Consider the following 27826-nt stretch of genomic DNA (forward strand, 5'->3'; position numbering starts at 1 on the left):
TACACCCCTCTCAGTAATTGATAGAGCAATCAGACAAAAAAATATCAGTAGGAAAACAGAAGAAAAAAAAGAAAACAGAAGTGAAATGATGCTACCATCAATCACAAAAATTTGGGAACGAAGACCCACAAAGATTCTAAAATAAGTAGAGTGGGTGGGTTGGTTAGACATTTATCTGCCTCCTCTGCTAAACTAGTTCTTTAAGTACCGTTCAAACTTAACGACTAAGCACAGGTTTGTCACCAATCTGAAGAGAAAGACAAGAACAGGAGAGGTGCTGAGTTTAAAAAAAGAGTGGTCCATCTTTTATTTAAACATTCAAACTCAAGTAAGTTTGCAAAGTCTTTTTTTTTTTTTTTTTACATGCGTGATGTCACTCCATTCTTACACATCCTTTGAAAAAGCCCATGTTTCCTTATCCCCATTTTACAGATAAGGAAGTCAAGCTCAGAGGCTGACTTGCCAAAGAAAATTGCAGGTTTGCTGTTAGATCAAAGGGTGAACTTATTTTGACCATCACCTGACTGACTACTGGGAGTGAGCTTGAAAATACCAACTATTTTCTTTCTTGAAAGTAAATTTTCTCCAGTATGTCCAAACATACAAAGCAATTATATAAAGGGTATTGGCTCCTCAGTTAAGAATTCAGCTTTATTGTCACACACTCCCTAAAATGACATAGTCAGACACCAGGTTGGACCCAAAGGACAAAGTCGTAAAATTTACCCGGTGTCCAAACAGCATCCTGAAATGAACACTCCTTGATGGCCTTGTTGGCAAACAAATAAGTGTTCACTACACTCCTGGTTACCCATAAACATCGATCAAGTTGTGGTTTAGAAACATATTTCAAAGCAAGCAGTCTGCAGAAAATATGAGGATGTACTCTTCCAATTAGCAAAACACAGACTTTATAGATCATTTCATTACTGATTTTAAAGGACAAATCTCAGAGTAAAATGACTGTTTCTTGGCTTGAACCAAAATATGTTTAAAAATAAATATACAATTCAAATATGTTCTAGGCGAGGGCTAATTATTTAAATATCGTATATATGTTTTATTTACACTCGCCTCCACGTTCCACTGAAGCATATTTCTTTTAGGTACACGGGAGACCATATCATTAAGGCTAATGGTGGTTTTACCCAGGGAAAAAAAAATACAAGAAAACCAAGGAATATTTTTCAGCTTCTCAGCAAAACATGAAAGGGAGGAAAAATGACTTGACTTTTTAGTTCCAATTGTTTTCAATTTTTTATGTAAGTTCAATGTTGTAAAATCGGTCCAGATTTTCACAGAACCTGAGTGAATAAAATGCAGAGGGAAATCACTACTTTCTATTTAAAGCAAACTGGCTTTTTACAAATCATATGACTTAAAAAAAAAAAAAAAAAAGGAAAAAGAAAAACACATGTTCTCCCCAGAAAACAGGCCAGTGGGCTCTTCCACCAGGGAGTCCAGGCTGAGGTGGGCAGGCCTCCTACATGGGCTCAAAGGGGCTCTCCGGTCTCTGCCAATGCCGCCAGCTTGCCTGCTGGGGCCGCCCAGTAAAAACAGTGGCTCCATGCAATCATGAAAAACAGGAATGCTCTGATAATTACGCTGCACACAAGCTTTGAAGGAACTATCAAATAGTTACAACTCAATTACTCTTTGTGGCTTATTTTTATTCTGAATCAATAACCTAGAAGTGAAGGTCTCCACAGCCCATTATGGCTTTACTGACCCGTCTCCTTCCCCATGAACACCTACTGAAGGAAAGTGTTAAGGAAGCATGTGTTAAAATGTATCACTGCTTCTAAAAATATTGTGGAGGAGACCAGCATGAAACCCAAGTTCAGATGTGCTCAACTGCGAGGTTGATGACTCAACTATGAAGAGGTCTTCTGAATGCACAATTGATTTTTAGCAAGTAAAAGGTATCAAGACCTCCATTTTGATTTTATAAAAATAGGCTAAGTTGCGTAAAAGTGGCTGAAAAACCAAGGCGGCCTGTTTTTTCAGCCTAAAAATAACCAGGGAATAGAGCCAAACATTAACACACATTTCAGCAGAAAGGTGATAGAGAGCCAAGCAGATTATACTCTGAAGAAGGAAGAAACCCCACTTAATGGATTACGCTAACTTTAAAACAGAGTGAAAAACTGAAACTTTATAAGGGGAAAAGCAAACGCAGCTAGGTGTGTAGGTCACCTCAAAAGAAACCATTGCTATTAAAGTTGCCATGAGTATCTTCGGAATTGTTAAAAAACAAATGCTAGGCTACCACTCTGATTCACCTTCAATTTCACAAACTGATAGACATTTCTCACCAAGATCCTAATTTTGGCATCAAAAATATTAACTTGTTGATCACAAAACTTAAAGTTTCATGTTAATTTGCTAATTTATGAGCTAGAAAACAGTCCTTGATTCTAAAAAAGCCGTTTAATATCGTATCCCAATTACTCATCCAGAAAGAGGGGGAAAGGAGAGGGCATTTGAAATTGCACTGGAACACAACGTTTAGAATAATATAAAACGTCTGGAAAGAAAAACCAAAGGCCAATACATATTAATCTACATGAAATACAGGAAAAAAGGAGAAAATGCCGAAAGTACCTTGCTGTACCACAGAGACCGGCAGCCATGATCACCTAGCTTACTCTTTGGATACGTAACTCAGCTGGCCTTAACTGCTTATAAAGGGTGCAACACAATTAGGGAGAATGTGTCTTTAATTTAGATCTGAAAGCAGCACAGGTGGATGGAAACTCTAATCACAGACCACTGTAGATCGTTAGAGAAATTAAGAACACAAGTTCCAGTCTTGAAAACCTTTCACACAAATCACCTGCTAACCTTTGGATCCAGGTTTCAGACTCGCAAAAACCTTGGGGTTCTTAAGGGCAAGTGAGATCTCACTAAGGAAGGAAATAAAGTGGGAGTCTCTTTCGGATTTCTTTGACTCGAAAATGACAACAATGGTAAAGTGGGGTTCTGGGCGGGTAAGGAAGTAGGTGCTCTGAACTTTGTCATCATAGAAGTGGACCACTTTCTCCAAGCTGTTCAGGTCGGACGTGCGGTCTGTCATGATCATGATGACATTGGGCCAGTGCAGGACAGGCCTGTCGCTGGGCAGAGATACCACAGCTGGATACTGATCCACGCCCTTTGGGGCCTCTCTGTAGGAATGGGGGTGGTGGTAGCCATGACCCTGAAAGCTCTCGGAACCCTGGTTGTCAAAGATTAAGGACACATTGGCAGCGTCATATTTCCTGATGAAGCTGGAAATCTTTCCAAAGAGGTCTGGGTTGGCTTTTGCAGTCAGCGCTTTCATTTCTGAAGCAGTCGTTTGTCGGCTCAGTGCCTCGTGAAAGTAGAAGCTAAATTTGGCAAGAAGCATGTTTTTGAGTTTCAGCAGCCAAAGGAAAAGGTGTGGGGGCTGAATGGCCTTCTGGGACTGCCCTCCAAACAGATGTTTCTTGGTCTCCCGTTGCTTTTCAAAGATCTGGCCCCAAGTCTGCAGCTTGGTGTGAGCGCTGTGTAAGTTAACCAGAGACGGGAGGAACTTCCACTCGGAGACCTGAGCCTGGGCCTTCAGGAGATGACTCAGTACGTCGACCTCCAGCTGGAAACTGCTTTCCAAAGGACTGAGGATGGGGTGGTGAAATCTAAAGGGGGAAGGGGAATTAACAGAAATGAGTGGAAATGTGACCCCACAGTGACACTTTCTATCCACAAAAAAACACAAACAGCGTGGTCAGACTAATACTATGTTTGGGGGCAGGGGAAGGAAAGATGGAAAGATTCCATGTTGATTTATTTAAAAGGTCATTCTGATATAACTTCGCCATCTCAGAATTATGTCAGCACCATAGTCTCCTGTGGAAATAGCCTGACATTAAAAAAAAAACAAAAAATGAGAATAGCCACTACCTTCTGTTCAAATACAGAGAAACTGAATTAGCTGTAAGTCTTTCTTGGGGTTTTTTGTTTGTTTTTGGCCGCGCCTCACGGCTCGTGGTATCTTAGTTCCCTGACCCGTGTTCAAACCCGGGCCCACGGCAGTGAAAGCACTGAGTCTTAGCCTCTGGACCACCAGAGAATTCCCACTATAAGTCTTTCTTAACTTATTTTATTTATTCTGGGAATTGTATGACAAAACAAGGCAACTTATTTTCAGGGTGTGGTCCTAAAGAGGCAAAGAAAAGGTCACTAAAACATCTCTTAAATGTGTACATAACACATATCAACTTATTTAATGTTCACAGTAACTCCAAAAGGTATTATGAAACCTATTTTGCATATGAGAGTAGAGACTAAAACCAACTGAAACAGTATACAATCCATAAATGTTTATTAAAGGAATAGGGCTTCCCTGGTGGCACAGTAGTCAACAATCCACCTGCCAATGCAGGGGACACAGGTTCGAGCCCTGGTCCGGGAAGATCCCACATGCCGCGGAGCAACTAAGCCCGTGCACCACAACTACTGAGCCTGCGCTCTAGAGCCCAAGAGCCAGAACTACTGAGCCTGCGTGCCACAACTACTGAAGCCCACGTGCTTACAGCCCGTGCTCCACAACAAGAGAAGCCACCGCAGTGAGAAGCCCACACCCCGCAACAAAGAGTAGCCCCAGCTCGCCACAACTAAAGAAAGCCCACACGCAGCAACAAAACAGCCAAAAAATAAAAAAATAAAGGAATAGAACATTTATCAGAAAGCCCTTACTCACTCCTAGTTCTCAAATTCCCTTCATATTTAATCACAGTTAAAAACAAAATTGTGGCTAAATTTTAAAAACCTTATACTTCAACCACTTTCCATTTATCTCAGGATAAAATCTAAAATCCTTAAAAAGGCTTACGAGGCCTCGAGTAACTTGGTCCCTCCTCAGCTTGAGCCACGTTCTCATTCTTCTCACTTTCTCCATATATTAAATAACTAAAAATGCGATGGTATCCCAGAGAAGGTTAAGGTAATAGCACGATTTCATTTCTATTTGTTCTAGACAAAATGTTTTTTAAAAATTTTGACCATGATCTACAGTAAGAAATACACTTTATATTGTGATGAAGTGCATATACTGATAGATAAATAAAAGGTTTTAAAATTTCACATTTACCCTTACTATGCACGATGTACTCTTGATATTTAATAATATATATATTTTAATTAGATTACTACTCACTAACTTAATTTTATGACTCATGGACTGCTACCTGCTGTTTGTAAAACGTTTTTTACTTCACTTGTCTAGTAAATTGAGGGGGAAGGGGACAGGCTGTGGGAAGGTCCTCTCTCCCAGGCAGAGGGGATAACGGGCACGTGCAAAGACCCTGAGGCCAGTGAGAGCCTGAGCCTTTTCCATCAACACTTCTTTCTGCTACTTCAGGTCTCCTCTTAGAGTCACTTCCTTCAAAACGTCTTCTTTGTCCTCCCCCAGACTAGGTCAGGCCCTCTAATTATATCCTCTAGTTTCTTAATACCTGTCTTCCCCTTTGTAGCTTAATCGTGTAACTTATCAAACTGGGACATAGGGTCACCCTTGCTTTGAGCTCCTTCTGAGGGGAAGTAAAAGCTGCGTTCTTCCTTCACTCCATCTCTCAAACACGCAGCACGTAGTAGAAACTCGGTAAATGTGGTAACTAAACTGTTAAGATCTGAATCCTAGTTTCTGCCTCATTGACTCTGTTGTTTATGACCTAAATGAAGCTCTGTAACAATGAGATGGAATGGTTATCGCTTCTCAGCCTTTTGGCTAATATCAAGTGTGGCAAAGGACTGGATGAGGAGAGTCCTTTCTGTAGGGACCACTTAGAACTTTCTTGCTCATCTTTTTCTTCTGAGAAATGCCCAGGGAGTTTCAGTGTCTGCCTGGCCTGATGTACCTCCTTCTCAAGGAGCCTACATGAAGCCCTTAACACTCTTCCTCAAGTTCCAAAGCATCTGCAGAGGTTTCAGGAATTATCTTAGCAAGTGACCCCATTTTGAAGGTGTGGGCAAGATCTAGCATTTCCCAAGCATATCGTATGCCCCAGGCACCATGGGAGATGATTTACAGGCCTGAGCCCATGTAATTTAATTGCTTCACTGTCAATGAGACAGAAGATTCTTACACATCTGTTTTGGCCCTGGTTGAAGAGGAAAATCCTGGTTATCAATTAAACAATTAGGAAAAAAAAATCATCACAAGTATATCTAGAGTTTTTAAAAATCTATTTAAACAAATGGGATTATGATTAAGAGAGCCCAAACTAGGTTGGATATTATATGATAGAAACTGATTATCACGTGATAAATAGGATGTAGCTATTCACATAACAATAACACATTGTTTTTTTTCTATTACTGGTATTTTACAATCAACATCCTTCAGGATAAGGAAGTTAAAACATGGGTGGGAGGTGTAGTCTAATAATACACTCAAAGAATCAGAAAGATAAACCAGATCTCAAATCCTCTAGTTCATGTACTCAATTAATTAACTAATTTGGACTCTTCAAACATTACATGCTTTGAAGTAAACGTTAAGAAAGCCTAACACGGGACTTCCCTGGTGGCACAGTGGTTGGGGGTCCGCCTGCCAATGCGGGGGACATGGGTTCAAGCCCTGGTCTTGGAGGATCCCACGTGCTGTGGAGCGGCTGAGCCCGTGCAGCACAGCTAATGAGCCTGCGCCCTGGAGCCCGTGAGCCACAACTACTGAGGCCCGTGCACCTGGAGCCCCTGCTCCGCGGTGGGGGGAGGCGCCACAATGGGAGGCCGGCGCACCGCAGCGAGGAGTGGCGCCCCGCTCGCCACAGCTGGAGAGGGCCCGCGCAGTGGGAAGGACCCAGCACAGCCAAAAATAAATAAATAAATAAATTTGTAAAAAAAGAAAAGAAAGCCTATCTCTCTCTCTCTCTCTCTCACACACACACACACACTATAGCATGTCTCAGAATCTTTGCATTCTGAGAAATGCTCCTACCACCTTAGCCTTTAGGCAACTTGACACTTAATGAGCTTTAAGTATCACCAGATTCTACAATCATGGATATCACGAAAATCTGCCAAGGAGCTAGGAACACAGTAAGACTGTTAATAAGAGGAAAATGGTTTCATTCTACCACAAATAACAATACTGAGTGATTTTTCTGTTTCCAGCTGGAAATCATCATTTATATCCAGCATTCTCCTTGAAAGAATATGAATTCTCTTCTCTGTATAAACCTTTAGAAAGAATTTTGCACAAGCTCTTCCGTATACATATACGGAAAAGTGTTTAAATGTTCAACATTAGGATGAATGTGAATGCCGAAGCTACTTTTCATCCGTAAGAAGAGCTAAAAATTCATGCTAATGTTATTCTGCCAAGACTCTGAGATTAGCATTATGTTGTATCATTTTCCCATTCCCACTCTGTGCCTCATACCTATTCACATTTCACACCGTAGTGGGGTCTGTTAAACTGTTGTAATCCAAAAACATACAGCTTGAAAGAGCCTGAATACAGAATAAATTGACAACTATTGGCAGAGAACATCTGCTTCAAAAAAAAAAGCCAAAAAGAAAGAAAGAGAGAGATGAAGGGAGCTCCAGCACGCACTCCCTCCTTCACAAATCCCCATCAAGGAGTTCCTTCCAAAAGAACCATGCAGGTCCCATGCATGTGAGAAGTCAGAAGCCCAATTAAAAATAAAACTGTAGTACCATGTGAATATATGAAAGTCACAAAACTGTATACTTAAGCAACAAAACGTTATGCAGCCATTAAAAAAAAAACACAAAGTACTGATGCATGCTACAACATGGATGAACCTTGGAAACATTATGCTAAGTGAAATCAGCCTGACACAAGAGGGCTGATGTCACATGATTCCACTTGTATGAGAGACACCAAAGAGGCAAATTCACAGGGACAGAAATTAGAATGGAGGTTACCAGAGGCTGAGTAGAGGGGAGAATAGGCTGTTATTGCTGAATGAGTACAGAGTTTCTGTTTGGATGATTAAAAAAAAATTCTGGAAATGGATGGTGGTGATGGTTGCACAACATTGTGAATGTACTTAATGCCACTCAACTGCACACTTAAAATGGTTAAGGTGATAACTTTTATATTATGTATGTTTTATTACAACAAAACAATAAAATTTTAAAAAATCAAAAAAAAAACCAAAAAACACACAAAAACTGTACACTTAAAAATGGTTAAAGAAGTAAATTTTGTTATGTATATTTCACCACATTTAAAAAATCCATAATCTCACTTAAAACAATCACTTTACTAGTTTTTAGATATAATTACATTGAAGATATAAAGATGAATTAGCCAAAGGTTTGCCCTACAGGACCTCCCCTGGTAGAAGGAGGTATTTATAATGGATATAAGCAGGAAGTAATACATCTCTTACGAGGGGTACAAATCAACTAACAGTTTAGAAAAAGGAGCAATTCCTTTTGGTTGAAAGATTGTGCAGGTCATAGAGGAGACAGGATTTCAATTGAGTCATAAAGCTTAAAGAACAGGTAGGATTTAGCCACGTGAAGATGAGAGCTTAAATTTCTGGCCCCAGTTCTTAAAAACCCCTGATTCCACACCCTTTGCTGTGTGATTTTGCGGCCTCTCCCACCAGAGGTAGAGGGTACTTTCCCAACCCTGGACCATGGATTGGGCTATGTGACTTGCTTTGGCCAAAGGGATGTTAACAGATCTGATGCAAGCAAAGGCTTAAAATGAGCTTGATTGGGCTTGTTCTTTGGCACTTGGGCATCATCACTGGGTAGCTGCTTCCCCTCTAACCTTGGGCTCAGAACGAACACACGTGTAGCTGACCAAGCCCAAAACTCACAGCAATAAGCCAAGCCCAATGAGACCAATGGTGTTCAGCAGAGCTACTCAGTTAAGCCCAGCCTACGTCAGACAACTCCCAATTGACCTGCAAGCCCCAAAGTGTGATTTTGGGGGTAGTCCGTTATACAAAATAATTGTGGCAACAGCTAACTGACACATGATAGAACTTGATGAGGTTCAGAACATGCTACCCCAAAGTATGGCATCTTGGTATATTGACTATGTTAAGCTGAATGAATTTGAGAAATGACATATGCAGGAAGGACTTTCTGACCCTCTCCTGAAGCAGATCATAAAATCCTCAAGTAAGAGGTTCCCTCCCTGTACCCTGAGGAAAGGAGCATCCTTATCTCCAAAGACATAAGGTCACAGAGAGAAATCTGAACTAACGGCCTTGCTGTTTCCCCCAGTTTAGTACACTTAGCTCATACCATTTTTCATCCTAGCACATTTTTCCACAACTCTCACTCTTCATCAAATCTAGCATAAAAACACAGGTTTAACAACTTCTTTGGGTCTTCATTTCCTTAGAAGGCTCCATGCCACATAAAACCTATATTAAAATACATTTTTGTATGCTTTTCTCTTGTTAATCTGTCTTTTGTTAAAGGGCCCCCAGCTGAGATACTTAGAAGAGTAAAGGAAAAAGATATTTTTTCCTCCCCTACAAATTGGAGGACATTCTAAGCAAACTAAGTAACAGGAACCAAGGTAGGAAATGGCAAATTTCCTTATGGGGAATACATTAGATTATGGACTGTTTTTTTGGCTTCTGCTTAAAATCCTCAAAGTTTTCTCTTTGAAGCTGCTTCCTTTTTACTAGGAGTTTGAGTGCAATTTAAGGCATTTGATGGGCCTTAGATAATTTGAAAAGTTGGGCTGGGGCAAGATCACAGAAACCCTTGAGTCTCCACTGTTAAGATCTAGGAGAGTCAAATACCTAGAATAGAATGCGTCCTACAGAAATCGTACTATTGCTGGTTTTGCTTATGAAATTTTCAGTGGGCAACAGTTAAATTAACCTTGTTGAACTACACACATGCAACTAACTGTTTCATTAACAGTCTTATCATCATGAATCTTTTTTTTGAAGGAAAAAGGGCATAAAGACTAAACAAATCACTGTTCTGCCCTTGGTGAGAATTCTGTCATTTGAAGCATTCAGGTCAAAAAAAATGTGCTTCCTAAAATGCAAACAGAAATTTATGTAACTCAGTTCAAAAAAAATGCTCTTTAAATCCTAGCTACAAAATTATGATTAAAGAATAAAAATCATTTAATAGAATATTATTGCCATACCAGATGGATTTTTAAAAGCTGTCTAGAATGAATAATTGCTGACTTCTTTAAAAAAAATTATTTCTTAAAAATCATGTTGTAAAGCTAGTGGTTTCCAGTGGGGAGAGGGGGGGTTTCCAGGGGGAGGTGCAATATAGGGGGAGAGGATTACGAGGTACAAACTATTATATTTAAAATAAGCTACAAGGATATATGGGACTTCCCTGGCAGTCCAGTGGTTAAGACTCTGTGCTTCTACTGCAGGGGGCACAGGTTTGATCCCTGGTCAAGGAACTAGGATCCTGCGTGCTGCGCGGCATGGCCAAAAAAAAAAAAGGGAGGGATATATGATACAACACAGGGAATACAGCCAATATTTCATAATAACTATAAATGGAGTATAACATTTAAAAATTGTGAATCACTATACGGTACACCTGAAACTTATATAATATTGTGTATCAACTATACTTCAATTAAAAGTTCTTGATTTAGGAGAGTATATATTAAATTGCATTTATAATCTATCTTCCAGTTTTGTTTTAACCATGAAGTAGAAAGATTAGCCAGAATTTTCTTTTATGTCCACTGTACAAAACAGGTAAATAAATTCAAAACAAATTCTACTGAATCAAAAAATGTTCCACTGATACTTCCTTGCAAATAAAAACCCAAGTTCTACTTCTCCTCAGAAGTATTCAAGGAGTAGTAGATACCCTGACTCTGCATGAGTTAATCCATGTTTTTTCTTCTAAAGGGTACACAATGAAAACTCAAATGATTAACGTTAATTATTCAGTTTGAAATGCAGCATCACAAATGACTGCGATTCTTAAACAATTTACATTTGCTTAATAATGTAATAAGTTTGCCAAAAGAGGAAACCTTTAACACCATTCTACTCTGAGCACACCTGGCTTCCAGAGGAGAAAAACAAAACATGACTCCCCTTCATCTCTGAAAGCAAAGGGCAAATCATGTTAATTTATATCTAAAATAATTTCACTTCCCAAAGAAAATGAATATAGTATACAGAATTTCAACTTTTCAGAAATTCTAAACTAAAGAATTTATGTTGGTCAAATGAACCCAAAGCCTCTACTGTAGATAATTTTTAGGCTAGGATGTGTCTGTGATCATTAATTCCCTATTAAGTAGACAAAGGTAGCATTGGTGGAGGGTGGAGACAATAGCTGAAAACACCTATTGACCATATGTGATTTACAGCCAGCTCCATCAGCATCCACTCAGCAGGATAAGGGGTACTGCCAAGTACTGCCCTAAGATCTTCAAGAATGAAACCTGGGCTTTTGCTACTGCAATGGAAGAAATTCCCAGGCTTCTGAGAAGTGGGATGTTTCAAAGAAGGTTCAAAGATGATAGGTCACAAATCTAATAAAATAAAAATAAAAACAATTATATAGTAATAACCATTCATTACTATGACACAACATACACACAGGCACTTGCACACACATTGGTAATGTTCAATAACCAGTATATCCTAATGTTGGCATCTTTTCCTTATTTATCCAATTTTTCTTGCAGACTTATGTATCAGTATCACAGGGAACTTTTAAAACAGACAGGTTTCTAGGCACCCAACCCAAAATCACTGAATGTTACTCTCTTGGGAAAGAAGAAGGGCTCAGGTAACAGTATTTTTCTTAAGCTCCCAAAATGGTTCAGCAAAACACTTTCACGTTAGCATTTGGGAATCACCACATAAGATCTCTTCCTCTTGAGAATCACAGCTCCAACTGTACTGTAGTTTTTGGTTTAAAATAAATTATTTTATTAAAAGAAAACATATACTAATCAGATTTGAGGGAGAAATAAAAAAATTTCCAAAGATAAAAAAATTTGTAAATATGTAAAATTTGTTTAAAAAAAGGAAATGTGTGTATTTATATGCATAGACTATCTCTTGAGAATGACAGAACTTGTTAACATTCATTGACTCCTAGGAAAGAAATTAAGTAGCTGAGGAACAGGGGCAGAAGGGAGACTTTTCACTACTGCATGTTTTTGTACTTCATAAATTTTGAGCCATGTTAACACATTACCTACTAAAAGTAAATAAAAATTTATAATACAGCTGACCCTTGAATGACATACATGGGTTTGAACTGCACAGGTCCACTTATATACACATGTAAAATATATTACAAACCCATGTATGTAATATATTTTAGGAGGTAACATATTTTAGTAGGTAATATATTCAATACTTTGAATCTCTGGATGTGGAGTCACAGATATGGAGGAACCTATGCTTTCTACCTGCCTTTTCTTTCAAAATCCTACCTACCCTTAAAAGTCTTCTCAGATTCTACCTCCTCTGTGAAGTCTCTTTTAATCTCTCCACTTAGCCTACTTCCCCCAGTCCATTAATCAGATGAGTATTAGGCTTAATTTGGGAATATAAATGAATATATCTGCCTTTCTTTTTTAAGCAAACATATCTGAACTCATATATCCAAAGGAGTGGTATCCTTCAAAGTCATCACTTTCCATTTATTTATTTAATTTTTAAAAACATCTTTATTGGAGTATAATTGCTTTACAATGTTGTGTTAGTTTCTGCTGTATAACAAAGTGAATCAGCTATACATATACACATATCCCCATATCTCTTCCCTCTTGCGATTCCCTCCCACCCTCCCTATCCACCCCTCTAGGTGGTCACAAAGCACCGAGATGATCTCCTTATGCTATGCAGCTGCTTCCCACTAGCTATCTATTTTACATTTGGTAGTGTATACATGTCAATGTTACTCTCTCACTTCGTCCCAGCTTACCCTTCCCCCTCCCCGTGTCCTCAAGTCCATTCTCTACATCTGTGTCATTATTCCTGTCCTGCCCCTAGGTTCATCAGAACCATTTGTTTTTTTAGATTCCATATATACGTATTAGCATATGGTATTTGTTTTTCTCTTTCTGACTTACTTTATTCTGTACAACAGACTCTAGGTCCATCCACCTCACTACAAATAACTCAATTTCGTTTCGTTTTATGGCTGAGTAATACTCCATTGTATATATGTGCCACATCTTCTTTATCCATTCATCTGTCAATGGATACTTAGGTTGCTTCCATGTCCTGGTTATTGTAAACAGTGTTACAATGAACATTGTGGTACATGACTCTTTTTGGGTTTTTTTTGTTTTTAACATCTTTATTGCAGTATAATTGTTTTACAATGGTGTGTTAGTTTCTGATGTATAACAAAGTGAATCAGCTATACATATACACACATCCCCATATCTCTTCCCTCTTGCATCTCCCTCCCACCCTCCCTATCCCACCCTTCTGTGTGGCCACAAAGCACCGAGCTGATCTCCCTGTGCTATGCGGCTACTTCCCACTAGCTATCTATTTTACGTTTGGTAGTGTATATATGTCCATGCCACTCTCTCACTTCGTCCCAGCTTACCCTTCCCCCTCCCTGTGTCCTCAAGTCCATCCTCTAGTAGGTCTGCATCTTTATTCCCATCCTGCCTTTAAGTTCTTCATGACTTTTTTTTTCTTTTTTTTTTTAGATTCCATATACATGTGTTAGTATACAGTATTTGTGTTTCTCTTTCTGACTTACTTCACTTTGTATGACAGACTCTAGGTCCATCCACGTCAATACAAATAATTCAATTTCATTTCTTTTTATGGCTGAGTAATATTCCATTGTATATATGTGCCACATCTTCTTTATCCATCCATCGATGGACACTTAGGTTGCTTCCATGTCCTGGCTATTGTAAATAGTGCTGCAGTGAACATTGGGGTGCATGTCTCTTTTTGAATTATGGTTTTCTCAGGGTATATGCCCAGTAGTGGGATTGCTGGGTCATATGGTAATTCTATTTTTAGTTTTTTAAGGCCCCTCCATACTGTTCTCCATAGTGGCTGTATCAATCTACATTCCCACCAACAGTGCAAGAGGGTTCCCTTTTCTCCACACCCTCTCCAGCATTTATTGTTTGTAGATTCTTTGACATGGCCATTCTGACTGGTGTGAGGTGATACCTCATTGTAGTTTTGATTTGCATTTCTCCAATGATTAGCATCACTTTCCATTTAATTCATCATAAAATTACTGAGCACCTACTATGTGCAAGGCTCTAAGCCAGGCTCCAAGGACCCAAAAATAAAACTGAGTCATTCACAGTCAATGATGTTCACAACACTACTCAAATTCTTTTGGAACTGCTTTTTGGGCCAGGCAGTGAGCAATACATTACAACCAGTCTCACTTTATAAGCAGCAATTTCCTTCAAATAAATTTTTCCAGTTGATCAACATCTTTTTAAAAAAAATTAAACTGGCTACAAATATCTTTTTGACTATCAAAAAAACATGCCCTCCTCTAAAGCACAGATGCCTGCCTCCACCAAGGAAGTTTAAGACAAAATCAAAACTATGCGACAGGTGCTGAAAGCAATTATAAAGGAGCTCCCTACACATGTTAAGTAATGGCTCCATCAGAGGAATCAAGTGGATAACTCACCAAGGTGATGACTTTGAAAGGGACATTTATTTGAATAGTGGTTTATTAAAATGTCACACTATTTGATATACAATTCTGTTGTTGTTGTGTGAATTCTTTCATAAGCAGAAAAAACAGTTACAACTTTTAAGGATTACTTCATTCTCGACCCTTTGCTGCTGCTCAGAGAAGCATCCATCCAGCATGGTGTTAACTAAGCCCGAAGAAGATGTCTAATGTATACCTGTTGATTAATTGATGTGTATAAAAGGTAAAACAGCTATTTCTCCTTCACAGTTATGCCATCACAGATTTCCGCAGGGGTGTGGGGAAGACTGTGACTCTGTGTGGGGTTGTGAGGCTGCCACATTCTGTCCCTCCCTCCCTCCTCCCCTACACTGACCTGGAGCTGTATTTCTTGAGGATGGTGTCTAAAAGGCCAACGAGCTCTTCGGCATTGATGAACTTCTGTGTGCTGAGGGTGTACATCTTCTCATAGAAGTCTGCGATCTCCATCCGAGCCTGAACAAAGAAGCAGAGCTGCTCTGACAGGTGGGAAAGGAGCTCTTCCACGTGAGGTGCGGTCCCACCAAGGGCACCACGGCCAGTCACCACCTTCTTCAGCTCATTATGCAGGGAAGTATAGATGGTGCGGATGGAGTCCTTCCTACTGAAGAAAGACTGGCCCCCTGGTAGACAAATGACATAAGCACATGACGGGTAAGGTAGAGAAACTGGAAGTACAAAACACCTCTCAGCATCCAAAAGGAAAGACTCTAAACTGCTGAGCTCAACGAGTTTTCATCTACCATGTTCTCTGACTTCTATGATTTGGATTTAAATATTTTTTGATTCATAATTTCACTGTAGAGTAAATTAACGCCAGTACAATTCAGTGTAGTGGTGGACTTGTGTATAATTTCCTTACCCAGGAGAATGGTTCAAGATGGTGTACTAGAAGGATATGCTCTCACTCCCTCTTGCGAGAGCACCGGAATCACAATTAACTGCTGAACAATTATCAACAGGAAGACACTGGAACTCACCAAAAAAAATACCCCACATCCAAAGACAAAGGAGAAGCCACAGTGAGATGGTAGGAGGGGCGCTATCACAATAAAATCAAATCCCATAACTGCTGGGTGGGTGACTCACAAACTGGAGAACACATACACAGAAGTCTACCCACTGGAGTGAAAGTTCTGAGCCCCATGTCAGGCTTCCCAACCTGGGGGTCTGGCAACGAGAGGAGGAATTCCTAGAGAATCAGACTTTGAAAGCTGGTAGGATTTGATTGCAGGACTTCGACAGGACTGGGGAAACAGAGACTCCACTTTTGGAGGGCACACAAAGTAGTGTGTGCATCGGGACCCAGGGGAAGCAGCAGTGACCACACAGGAGACAGAACAGACCTATCTGCTAGTGTTGGAGGGTCTCCTGCAGAGGTGGGGGTGGTTGTGTCTCACCCTGAGGACAAGGACACTGGCAGCAGAAGTTCTGGGAAGTACTCCTTGGGATGAGCCCTCCCAGAGTCCACCGTTAGCCCCACCAAAGAACCCGGGTAGGCTCCAGTGTTGGGTCGCCTCAGGCCAAACAACCAACAGGGAGGGAACCAAGCCCCACCCATCAGCAGACAAGCGGATTAAAGTTTTACTGAGTTCTACCCACCAGAGCAACAGCCAGCTCTACTCACCACCAGTCCCTCCCATCAGGAAATTTGCACAAGCCTCTCAGATAGCCTCATCCACCAGAGGGCAGACAGCAGAAGAACTACTACAAGAACTACAATCCTGCAGCCTGTGGAACAAAAACCACATTCACAGAAAGACAGACAAGATGAAAAAGCACAGGACTATGCACCAGATGAAGGAACAAGATAAAACCCCAGAAAAACAACTAAATGAAGTGGAGATAGGCAACCTTCCAGAAAAAGAATTCAGAATAATGAGAGTGAAGATGATCCAGGACCTTGGAAAAAAAATGGAGGCAAAGATCAAGAAGATGCAAGAAATGTTTAACAAAGACCTAGAAGAATTAAAGAACAAACAAACAGAGATGAACAATACAATAACTGAAATGAAAAATACACTAGAAGGAATCAATAGCAGAATAACTGAGGCAAAAGAACAGATAAGTGACCTGGAAGACAGAATGGTGGAATTCACTGCTGTGGAACAGACTAAAGACAAAAGAATGAAAAGAAATGAAGACAGCCTAAGAGACCTCTGGGACAACATTAAGTGTAACAACATTTGCATTATAGGGGTTCCAGAAGGAGGAGAGAGAAAGAAAGGACCCGAGAAAATATTTGAAGAGATTATAGTCGAAAACTTCCCTAACATGGGAAAGGAAATAGCCACCCAAGTCCAGGAAGCTCAGAGAGTCCCATACAAGATAAACCCAAGGAGAAACACACTGAGACACAGAGTAATCAAATTGGCAAAAATTAAAGACGAAGAAAATTTACTGAAAGCAGCAAGGGGAAAATGATAAATAACATACAAGGGAACTCCCATAAGGTTAACAGCTGATTTCTCAGAAGAAACTCTACAAGCCAGAAGGGAGTGGCATGACATATTTAAAGTGATGAAACGGGAGAACCTACAACCAAGATTACTCTACCCGGCAAGGATCTCATTCAGATTCAAAGGAGAAATCAAAAGCTTTACAGACAAGCAAAAGCTAAGAGAATTCAGCACCACAAAACCAGCTCTACAACAAATGCTAAAAGAACTTCTCTAAGTGGGAAACACAAGAGAAGAAAAGAAGCTACAAAAACAAACCCAAAACAATTAAGAAAGTGGTCATAGCAGGCTTCCCTGGTGGTGCAGTGGTTGAGAGTCCGCATGCTGATACAGGGGATATGGGTTTGTGCCCCGGTCCGGGAAGATCCCACATGCTGCGGAGCAGCTGGGCCTGTGAGCCATGGCCACTAAGCCTGTGCGTCCGGAGCCTGTGCTCCGCAATGGGAGAGGCCACAACAGTGAGAGGCCCGCGTACCGCAAAAAAAAAAAAAAAAGAAAAGAAAAGAAAAGAAAATGGTCATAGGAACATACATATCGATAATTACCTTAAACATGAATGGATTAACCATTTGGTGGAGCCTGTCCAACCAACAGACACAGGCTCGCTGAATGGATACAAAAGCAAGACCCATATATATGCTGTCTACAAGAGACCCACTTCAGACCTAGGGACACATACAGACTGAAAGTGAGGGGATGGAAAAAGATATTCCATGCAAATGGAAATCAAAAGAAAGCTGGAGTAGCAATACTCATATCAGATAAAATAGACTTTAAAATAAAGAACGTTACAAGAGACAAGGAAGGACACTACATAATGATCAAGGGATCAAACCAAGAAGAAGATATAACAATTATAAATATATATGCACCCAACATAGGAGCACCTCAATACATAAGGCAACTGCTAACAGCTGTAAAAGAGGAAATGGACAGTAACACAATAATAGTGGGGGACTTTAACACCTCACTTACACCAATGGACAGATCATCCAAACAGAAAATTAATAAGGAAACACAAGCTGTAAATGACACAATAGACCAAATAGACTTAATTGGTATTTAAAGGACATTCCATCCAAATATAGCAGACTACACTTTCTTCTCAAGTGCACACGGAACATGCTCCAGGATAGATCACATCTTGGTTCACAAATCAAGCCTCAGTAAATTTAAGAAAATCGAAATCATATCAAGCAACTTTTCTGACCACAACACTATGAGATTAGAAATCAATTACAGGGAAAAAAACGTAAAAAACACAAACACATGGAAGCTAAACAATATGTTACTAAATAACAAAGAGATCACTGAAGAAATCAAAGAGGAAATCAAAAAATACCTAGAGACAAATAACAATGAAAACACTATGCCAAAACATACGGGATGCAGTAAAAGCAGTTCTAAGACGGAAGTTTATAGCAATACAATCCTACCTCAAGAAACAACAAACATCTCAAATAAACAATCTAACCTTACACCTAAAGGAACTAGAGAAAGAAGAACAAACAAAACCCAAAGTTAGTAGAAGGAAAGAAATCATAAAGATCAGAGCAGAAATAAATGAAATAGAAACAAAGAAAACAACAGCAAAGATCAATAAAACTAAAAGCTGGTTCTTTGAGAAGATAAACAAAATTGATAAGCCATTAGCCAGACTCATCAAGAAAAAGAGAGAGAGGACTCAAATCAATAAAATTAGAAATGAAAATGGAGAAGTTACAACAGACACTGCAGAAATACAAAGCATCCTAAGAGACTACCACAAGCAACTCTATGCCAATAAAATGGACAACTTGGAAGAAATGGACAAATCCTTAGAATGGTATAACCTTCCAAGACTGAACCAGGAAGAAATAGAAAATATGAACAGACAAATCACAAGTAATGAAATTAAAACTGTGATTAAAAATCTTCCAACAAACAAAAGTCCAGGACCAGATGACTTCACAGGTGAATTCTATCAAACATTTAGAGAAGAGCTAACACCCATCCTTCTCAAACTCTTCCAAAACATTGCAGAGGAAGGAACACTCCCAAACTCATACTATGAGGCCACCATCACCCTGATACCAAAACCAGACAAAGACACTACAAAAAAAGAAAATTACAGACCAATATCACTGATGAATATAGATGTAAAAATCCTCAACAAAATAGTAGCAAACAGAATCCAACAACACATTAAAAGGATCGTACACCACGATCAAGTGGGATTTATCCCAAGGATGCAAGGATTCTTCAATACACAAGTCAATCAATGTGATACACCATATTAACAAATTGAAGAATAAAAACCATATGATCATCTCAATAAATGCAGAAAAAGCTTCTGACAAAATTCAACACCCATTTATGATAAAAACTCTCCAGAAAGTGGGCATAGAGAGAACCTACCTCAACATAATAAAGGCCATATACAACAAACCCACAGTAAACATCATTCTCAATGGTGAAAAACTGAAAGCATTTCCTCTAAGATCAGGAAGAAGACAAGGATGTCCACTCTTACCACTAATATTCAACATAGTTTTGAAAATAGTTTTGAAAGTCCTAGCCATGGCAATCAGAAAAAGAAATAAAAGTAATACAAATCGGAAAAGAAGAAGGTAAACTGTCACTGTTTGCAGATGACATGATACTATACATAGAGAATTCTAAAGATGCCACCAGAAAACTACTCGAGCTAATCAATGAATTTGGTAAAGTTGCAGGATACAAAATTAATGCACAGAAATCTCTTGCATTCCTATACACTAATGATGAAAAATCTGAAAGAGTAATTAAGGAAACACTCCCATTTACCACTGCAACAAAAAGAATAAAATACCTAGGAATAAAACCTACCTAGGGAGACAAAAGACCTGTATGCAGAAAACTATAAGACACTGATGAAAGAAATTAAAGATGATACCAACAGATGGAGAGATATGCCATGTTCCTGGATTGGAAGAATCAATATTGTGAAAATGACTATACTACCCAAAGCCATCTACAGATTCAATGCAACCCCTATCAAATTACCATTGGCATTTTTTACAGAACTAGAACAAAAAATCTTAAAATTTGTATGTAGATACAAAAGACCCCAAATAGCCAAAGTAGTCCTGAGGGAAAAAAACAGAGCTGGAGGAATCAGACTCCCTGACTTCAGACTATACTACAAAGTTACAGTAATCAAGACAATATGGGGCTTCCCTGGTAGCGCAGTGGTTGAGAGTCTGCCTGCCGATGCAGGGGACACGGGTTCGTGCCCCGGTCCGGGAAGATCCCACATGCCGCGGAGCGGCTGGGCCTGTGAGCCATGGTCACTGGGCCTGCGCGTCCGGAGCCTGTGCTCCGCAACGGGAGAGGCCACAACAATAAGAGGCCTGCGTACCGCAAAAAAAACAAAAAACAAAAAACAAAAAACAAAAAACAAAAAACAAACAAAAAAAAAAAAGACAATATGGTACTGGCACAAAAACAGAAATATAGATCAATGGAACAGGATAGAAAGCCCAGAGATAAACGCACGCACCTATGGTCAACTAATCTATGACAAAGGAGGCAAGGATATACAATGGAGAAATGACAGTCTCTTCAATAAGTGGTGCTGGGAAAACTGGGCAGCTACATGTAAAAGAATGAAATTAGAACACTCCCTAACACCATACACAAAAATAAACTCAAAATGGATTTGAGACCTAAATGTAAGACCGGACACTATAAAACTCTTAGAGGAAAACATACAAAGAACACTCTTTGACATAAATCACAGCAAGACCTTTTTTGATCCACCTCCTAGACTAATGGAATTAAAAACAAAAATAACAAATGGGACCTAATGAAACTTAAAAGCTTTTGAAAAGCAAAGGAAACTACAAACAAGATGAAAAGACAACCCTCAGAATGGGAGAAAATATTTGCAAATGAATCAATGGACAAAGGATTAATCTCCAAAATATATAAACAGCTCATGCAGCTCAATATGAAAAAAACAAACAACCCAATCCAAAAATGGGCAGAAGACCTAAATAGACATTTCTCCAAAGAAGACATACAGATGGCCAAGAAGCACATGAAAAGCTGCTCAAAGTCACTAAGTATTAGAGAAATGCAAATCAAAACTACAATGAGGTATCACCTCACACCAGTTATAATGGGCATCATCAGAAAATCTACAAACAACAAATGCTGGAGAGGGTGTGGAGAAAAGGGAACCCTCTTGCACTGTTGGTGGGAATGTAAACTGATACAGCCACTATGGAGAACAGTATGGATGTTCCTTAAAAAACTAAAAATAGATTTACCATATGATCTAGCAATCCCACTACTGGGCATATACCCAGAGAAAACCATAATTCAAAAAGACACATGCACCCCAATGTCCACTGCAGCACTATTTACAATAGCCAGGTCATGGAAGCAACCTAAATGCTCATCGACAGATGAATGGATAAAGAAGATGTGGTACATATATACGATGGAATATTACTCAACCATAAAAAGGAACAAAATTGGGTCATTTGTAGAGATGTGGATGGATCTAGAGACTGTCATACAGAGTGAACTAAGTCAGAAAGAGAAAAACAAATATTGTATATTAACGCACATATGTGGAACCTAGAAGAATGGTACAGATGAACCAATTTGCAGGGCAGAAATTGAGTCACAGATGTAGAGAACAAACGTATGGACACCAAGGGAGGAAAGTGGCAGGGGGTGGTGTGATGAATTGGGAGATTGGGATTGACATATACACACAATATGTATAAAATGGATAACTAATAAGAGCCTGCTATATAAAAAAACAAATAAAATTCATAAATTCAAAAAAAAAATTTCCTTACCCATGCACCAATATTTCCCCAGCCCACTTCAATGAGGATTCAGATCTAATTCAGAGGATGATTAACCTTGCAAGTGACATGAACCTGGATCTAAAATGCCCTCCTTCCACATAAAGATATTTAAAACAAAAGAGAACACCCAATTATGAAACACTGTTGTTATTCCTGGTAAATCAAAAGACAAAAGACCTGTATGCAGAAAACTATAAGACACTGATGAAAGAAATTAAAGATGATACCAACAGATGGAGAGATATGCCATGTTCTTGGATTGGAAGAATCAATATTGTGAAAATGACTATACTACCCAAAGCCATCTACAGATTCAATGCAATCCCTATCAAATTACCATTGGCATTTTTTACAGAACTAGAACAAAAAATCTTAAAATTTGTATGTAGATACAAAAGACCTCAAATAGCCAAAGTAGTCCTGAGGGAAAAAAACAGAGCTGCTTCGGAGTTGCGTTCTCCTTTCAAGCTGTATGAGAAAATGGAAAACACAGACTACTGGGATCGCAGGAGAACAAAGGGACTGTTAGTGCTCTTAACAAGGTTGACAGTACAGGTTGTGTCATAATAAGTATCATATTGTGAATTATTAAGAGTAGGAAGTGGGACTTCTCTGGTTGCGCAGTGGTTAAGAATCCGCCTGCTAACGCAGGGAACAGGTTTGATCCCTGGTCCAGGAAGATCCCACATACCGCGGACCAACTAAGCCCGTGCGCCACAGCTACTCAGCCTGCGCTCTAGAGCTCGCGGGCCACAACTACTGAAGCCCACGCGCCTAGAGCCCGTGCTCCGCAACAAGAGAAGCCACTGCAATGAGAAGCCCGCACACCGCATCGAAGAATAGCTCCCGCTCGCCCCAACTAGAGAAAGCCCACACGCAGCAATGAAGACCCAAAGCAGCCAAAAATAAATAAAGAAAATAAAATAGAAAAAAAAAACAGTAGGAAGCAATTATAAATAACTGCTGCTGTAACTCATGTTGTAACTCAGGGGTTCCAAAGGAAATCAGCAAAAAGTAAGGCCACATACATTCTTTTCAACAACCAAAAAGGTTCAAATGGCATAGACATTATTTCTTTACTTCTGTATTAATACATGATCAACTATGTTTCTAATAATTATGGGGCCAGTTTCATAGATGTTTTCCTTTTTTTTTTTTTTTTTTTTTTTTTGCGGTACCCGGGCCTCTCACTGTTGTGGCCTCTCCTGTTGCGGAGCACAGGCTCCGGACACGCAGGCTCAGCGGCCATGGCTCACAGGCCCGACTGCTCTGCGGCATGTGGGATCTTCCCGGACCGGGGCACGAACCCGCGTCCCCTGCACTGGCAGGCGGACTCTCAACCACTGCACCACCAGGGAAGCCCCATAGATGTTTTCTTAAGCAATTCTGTACCCCACCAAAGGTCAGAGGTAAAACATTAGGAGAACAAAAAGAAACAGGGCAGGTTTAAAACAGTAATTCTTAGGAATATATAAAAATCTCAGAGATGAATGACATTTTAAATTTTCTGTTGATATTCATAGAATGCTTTAATGAATGAGTTACTAAACATACCAATTAGAGTATAAATTACTTATCAAGGCATTTGTAAAATGTCCTCTTAATGAATGAAACATTTCACAATTCATTGCCCAGTTTGTATTTCAAGAAATGAATCTTATATCCCTTACCACTATGGCAACCACCTTGTCCCAGTTTACCCATGACCTTCCAGGTTTTAGTACTGAAAGGCTAGCTTCTCAGGAAACCCTTAGTCCCATGTCCTGCAAAGCCCCTCAACTCCAGGCAAACCTATAGGGTTGGTCACCCTACTACTACTGATTTCACAGGCAAACTGCTGATACTGAAAAAGTGTTTTCTCCAATATACTGCCCAGACTGACTAGCATTCACATCATTTCTCCTGCTAATAGTAGCAAAAACCATACGGTACAGGTGGATTGACCCTGACACCAATATCCCATACAGGACTGTATCCTGGAAGGTTTGCCTTTCCTCTCCACCTATATTAAGTCTAGCTTTGCAGATTTTGTAAAGTGATGGTATGAAATAAATGGACCTCTGTGCCCAGGTCTAAGACAAAATCTCTTAGGTTACGAAGGTAGCAAGAGTACCAGGTAAAATTTAAAAGCTCTGGAAGTCTGAAAGACTTGGTTCCAAATCCGAGCTTCCAAATTTACAAGCTGTGTGATGTGCACAGGACTTAACCTTAGCCACTTTGAGCCTCAGCTGTTGTTTTAACATGAAACTAAAAAGACACAATGAAATAACATTTGGTATGTAACACACCTGGAGCAAAGCACATAAGCAATACTGCTAATCCCTTCCCCTTCCATTTATAACTGATATAAGAAGCTCTCAATACTACACAGTTGGGCTTCTGCAAATCTGTGGTAAATTGGGAGCCTCAAGTACTGTAAAAAGAATAGCTAGCTATTTGATAGTTAGCTAGGTGACCTTAACTGTGTACTCACTTCTGCTGTTAAACAAGGTGAACTTGGTGAAAATTTTAACTCTGGGTGAAAAAGGGATACCTTCCTTCATTAGATTACCCTTACCTGGGGGTGTGGAAACACCATATAAATATAAAGAATACCTTTTAAAGCTTATCAATAAACATCCATTATTACTATGTGAAACCAAGTTACCTGACACTTTAAGGAAGGGAGGGACCACCAACACATTTGTTTTAAACATGTCTCTCTTCTCAAAGCTCTCAGGAGCACAAGCCTACTTGGTGACTACCCTGGTTAGGAATATCCAATGGGGAGTGGCCTTCCTTCATGCTGGGAAATAAGGAATCAGAGACACCAGACTTCTTGTCTCAGTTTTTTGAATTTACAAAATATGATTATTTTGAATTGTTTCCATGGAAGTCTCGTTTTATGAATGCTCATTATTTTTCAAGATTTCGACAGTCTATCTCACATCATGAAATTTCAAGGAATGAGTATATTAAAGCTTTGCACTTCTAATTGAATATTTTATTCCACAACTTCTTGCTAATGATAACCTTTAAACATCATTTCTCAAGTTAAGTCATTTTCTACCATGGTATCTTCCAGCCGCCAGATGTTGAGGAAACTCTCCAGCAGTGAAACAAAGGGGAGAAAAGTATGACCTTCTAAAGTCCTCTGCAGGTATTGAGTCAGCATACGTTAATCACTGATCTTTCCCCAAATAGATATATTCGCCCCTCAAAGTAAAGAGAGGGCTCCAAGATAAGGGTTCACCCCAAAGTTTTTCAACTGAGCCAAGACAGGAACAGAAGGCTCCCTGTCAGGTCTGTTCTTTGTCTAAAGTTCCACCCTTGCATCTATAATCAGGATTCACTGCCAAGGTCTCCAATAAACACCAGTCACAAAAGTGAGGTCAAAAAGACTCACTTTTTAAAACCGTGCTTTCTACATGTTTAAAAAATAGACATAAACTTTTGTTTTGCTTTTTAAAGAAAACCATATAAATGTTCTAAATAGCAAAGTAGTTGAAGAACATGGGACTGTTTTAAGTAGCAACACAAAAATTTTCCCAAGTTTTTAAGAAAATGGAGAGTCAACTCAATAATCATGAAGTCATATTGTAAGCACATTGATATCACAAACATTCCAGTATCAAAAAACGGTAGGGTAATTGCAAAGCTAAAAATTTACATCTGGAACCTACATTTACTGTACACGAGAGTAAGTTATGTGGCATTAAACATGCCATTTTCAGAACATTTACACCGAAGTGACAGATCAGCTGGGAGCCTAAACAGCGCCTGAGCATGTTTCACAGTGTAAACTGCTCCCTGGATCAATTTCAAAGCACAGCCCTCAGGCTCACCCATGCAAGCTGGGGTCTGTGCAGAACTAATCGCTTTACATAATAAGAGCCACTTCAGAAAACCCAAGTCAGAGACAGTGATGGCCTTGTGCATGTTCTTAGGCACAGCCAGGTACCTAAAACCAGGCACATATAACTTAAACTAGAGTAGATTTCTTAACTGAGGTCTATACATAGGCTTTAGGAAATCCAACTGAACCCTTTCAGATTACATGCAAAATTGTATTACATATATATTTTTCTGGGGAGTGAGGCCACAGGTTATCAAATCCTCATAGGTGAGCTAAAAGAAAAAAACATAAGAAACATGGCACTGGGATCAATCACCATTCTTCATGAGGCGAGGGAATCTAAAAACACTAAAACTGCAAGAAAATTACCCACCTTCAATTTTACAGCCAGAATCCTCCCCATTTTCATATATACATAATAATATGTAAATTATTTAATATATAACTGTAAATTATACTACATCTACAATTTTTATAAATCATTTGGATACAAACACAATCTGACAGTTCAAAGGTAGGTATTCTGGTATAGGCTCTGTCACCTACCCGCACAACTGCATGCACACAATTTGCCAATCTGTAGAAAGGGGAATTATAACACTGCAAGAGCAATTGTAAATTTCTGAGAAGTGCCACTGTAAGAAAGGGAGGAAAAAATACACAAGGTGAAACTATCTGACTAGTTGTCGCCAATAAGTCAACACACTACATAACAAGTTATTGTTTGAAAAGCTAGAGCACAGTTAAGATCTCAGAAAGCCCTGCCCCTTGAGTGTTTACTGAAAGCAAGATGTACATGGTCACCTTCAGGCAATATAAGGAAACGGGGGGAGAAACTCACACTGGAATCTGCACTCAATTGTACACTTCTATTTTATACTGTTATGTGTCCTTCATTCATACCAGACCCTGTGCCTCTGATATTAAAGGGTCTAAAATACGCCAAAGTACTAAAACAACTCTAAAAGCTCTGGGATTCATAATATTGGTAATTCTAAGTAGTAATACTTCGTATGTATAGCCCTTGGCTTTCACATATATTATTTCCTTCTGATTTACTCAGACTAATTGTTTCTACTAGTGAAAATCAGCTTAATCAGCTCCTGCATCTTATTTTCAGGGGCAAGATTTATCATGGGATAAGAGTGTTTACCATTTTCCCTGTAAGGCCCCTCTGGTTAGTGTTAGGCGTATTTCTTGCCTTTCCTGTCCAGCATTCATTTTTCTCTTCATTCATTAGATATTTATTGTGGGTCTACGAAGAGGGGGTAGGACTCCATCTGTAACTCTCTGGGGCCTTAAGAAGCCAGACAATAGTGTTCATGAATTCTAACTAGGTTGTATTGCCAAGTTTTGCTGCTCTCGCCGCAGTGTCACTGGTTAGAGAGCGAGGACATAGAGTTTAACTTCTCATTTATGGCACCAATCCATGCATGAGCAAAATGGATACAGCCATCGGTTTGAAGCACAGCCCTGCAAACAACATCCACCCGGACTGCCAATCTATCTGCCGCGGAGGCCGGTGGGCGGGGTTTGTGGAAGCCGAGGGAAGGACGGGATCGGTGGGAGGAGACCTGGGAGTGCGGAGTTGAGCCTGCGGCTAAGAGTGACAGAGACAGGGAACCCAAGCCACTGCCGATTGGGGAATATACTCCCTTTCCTTCCTCAAGGGGCACGGGGGGCGGGGCGGAGGTACCTAGTTTCTGCCCCAGGTAGGTGAGGCTGTGATAGACCTTCTCTGCCGCGGCCAGGTGGGCCAAGGCCGCCAGCAGCGACAGCCAGCTGCCCCCCGCGCTCTTGTTGGCCTCTCGTTCCTTCTCCACATTGTCCTTGGCCTTGTCGTAAGAGAAGATACCCAGGTGAGAGAAGAACGTCTCCAGCACCGCCTGTTCCACCGGGACCGGGGCTGCCAGCGGGATAGACTCCCCCATGCGAGCTGCGCTCCAGCTCCACCCACGTGGCTCGCCTCTCCCTCGCACTTCCGGGTTCTCAGGGAACGGGCGCACGAGCGTGCGTGCGCGTGACCGCCGCAAGCGGCG

The 27826-nt window shown here is 40.0% G+C and overlaps 1 protein-coding gene across 1 annotated transcript; it reads right to left on the reverse strand.

Annotated features, from left to right (window-relative positions):
- Positions 1–278: 278 nt before the first annotated feature.
- Positions 279–27723, reverse strand: KICS2 (KICSTOR subunit 2). The gene is made up of 3 exons (XM_082634743.1): positions 27484–27723; positions 14987–15272; positions 279–3656 (listed from the first exon to the last, which is right to left on the reverse strand). The coding sequence occupies exons 1-3, from the start codon at positions 27716–27718 to the stop codon at positions 2840–2842; spliced, it is 1338 nt and encodes a 445-aa protein (XP_082490869.1). The 5' UTR covers positions 27719–27723; the 3' UTR covers positions 279–2839.
- Positions 27724–27826: the final 103 nt, after the last annotated feature.

Source organism: Mesoplodon mirus, assembly GCF_964341445.2.
Source record: "Mesoplodon mirus genome assembly, chromosome: 11".
Taxonomy (NCBI): domain Eukaryota; kingdom Metazoa; phylum Chordata; class Mammalia; order Artiodactyla; family Ziphiidae; genus Mesoplodon; species Mesoplodon mirus.

Coding starts and splice junctions, on each gene's coding strand:
- KICS2 (XM_082634743.1), bottom strand. CDS start 27,718: ATGGGGGAGTCTATCCCGCTGGCAGCCCCGGTCCCGGTGGAACAGGCG. Junction 15,273..27,483: donor CTACCTGGGGCAGAAACTAG/GTACCTCCGCCC, acceptor TTTGTCTACCAG/GGGGCCAGTCTTTCTTCAGT. Junction 3,657..14,986: donor CTCAAGAAATACAGCTCCAG/GTCAGTGTAGGG, acceptor TTCCCCCTTTAG/ATTTCACCACCCCATCCTCA.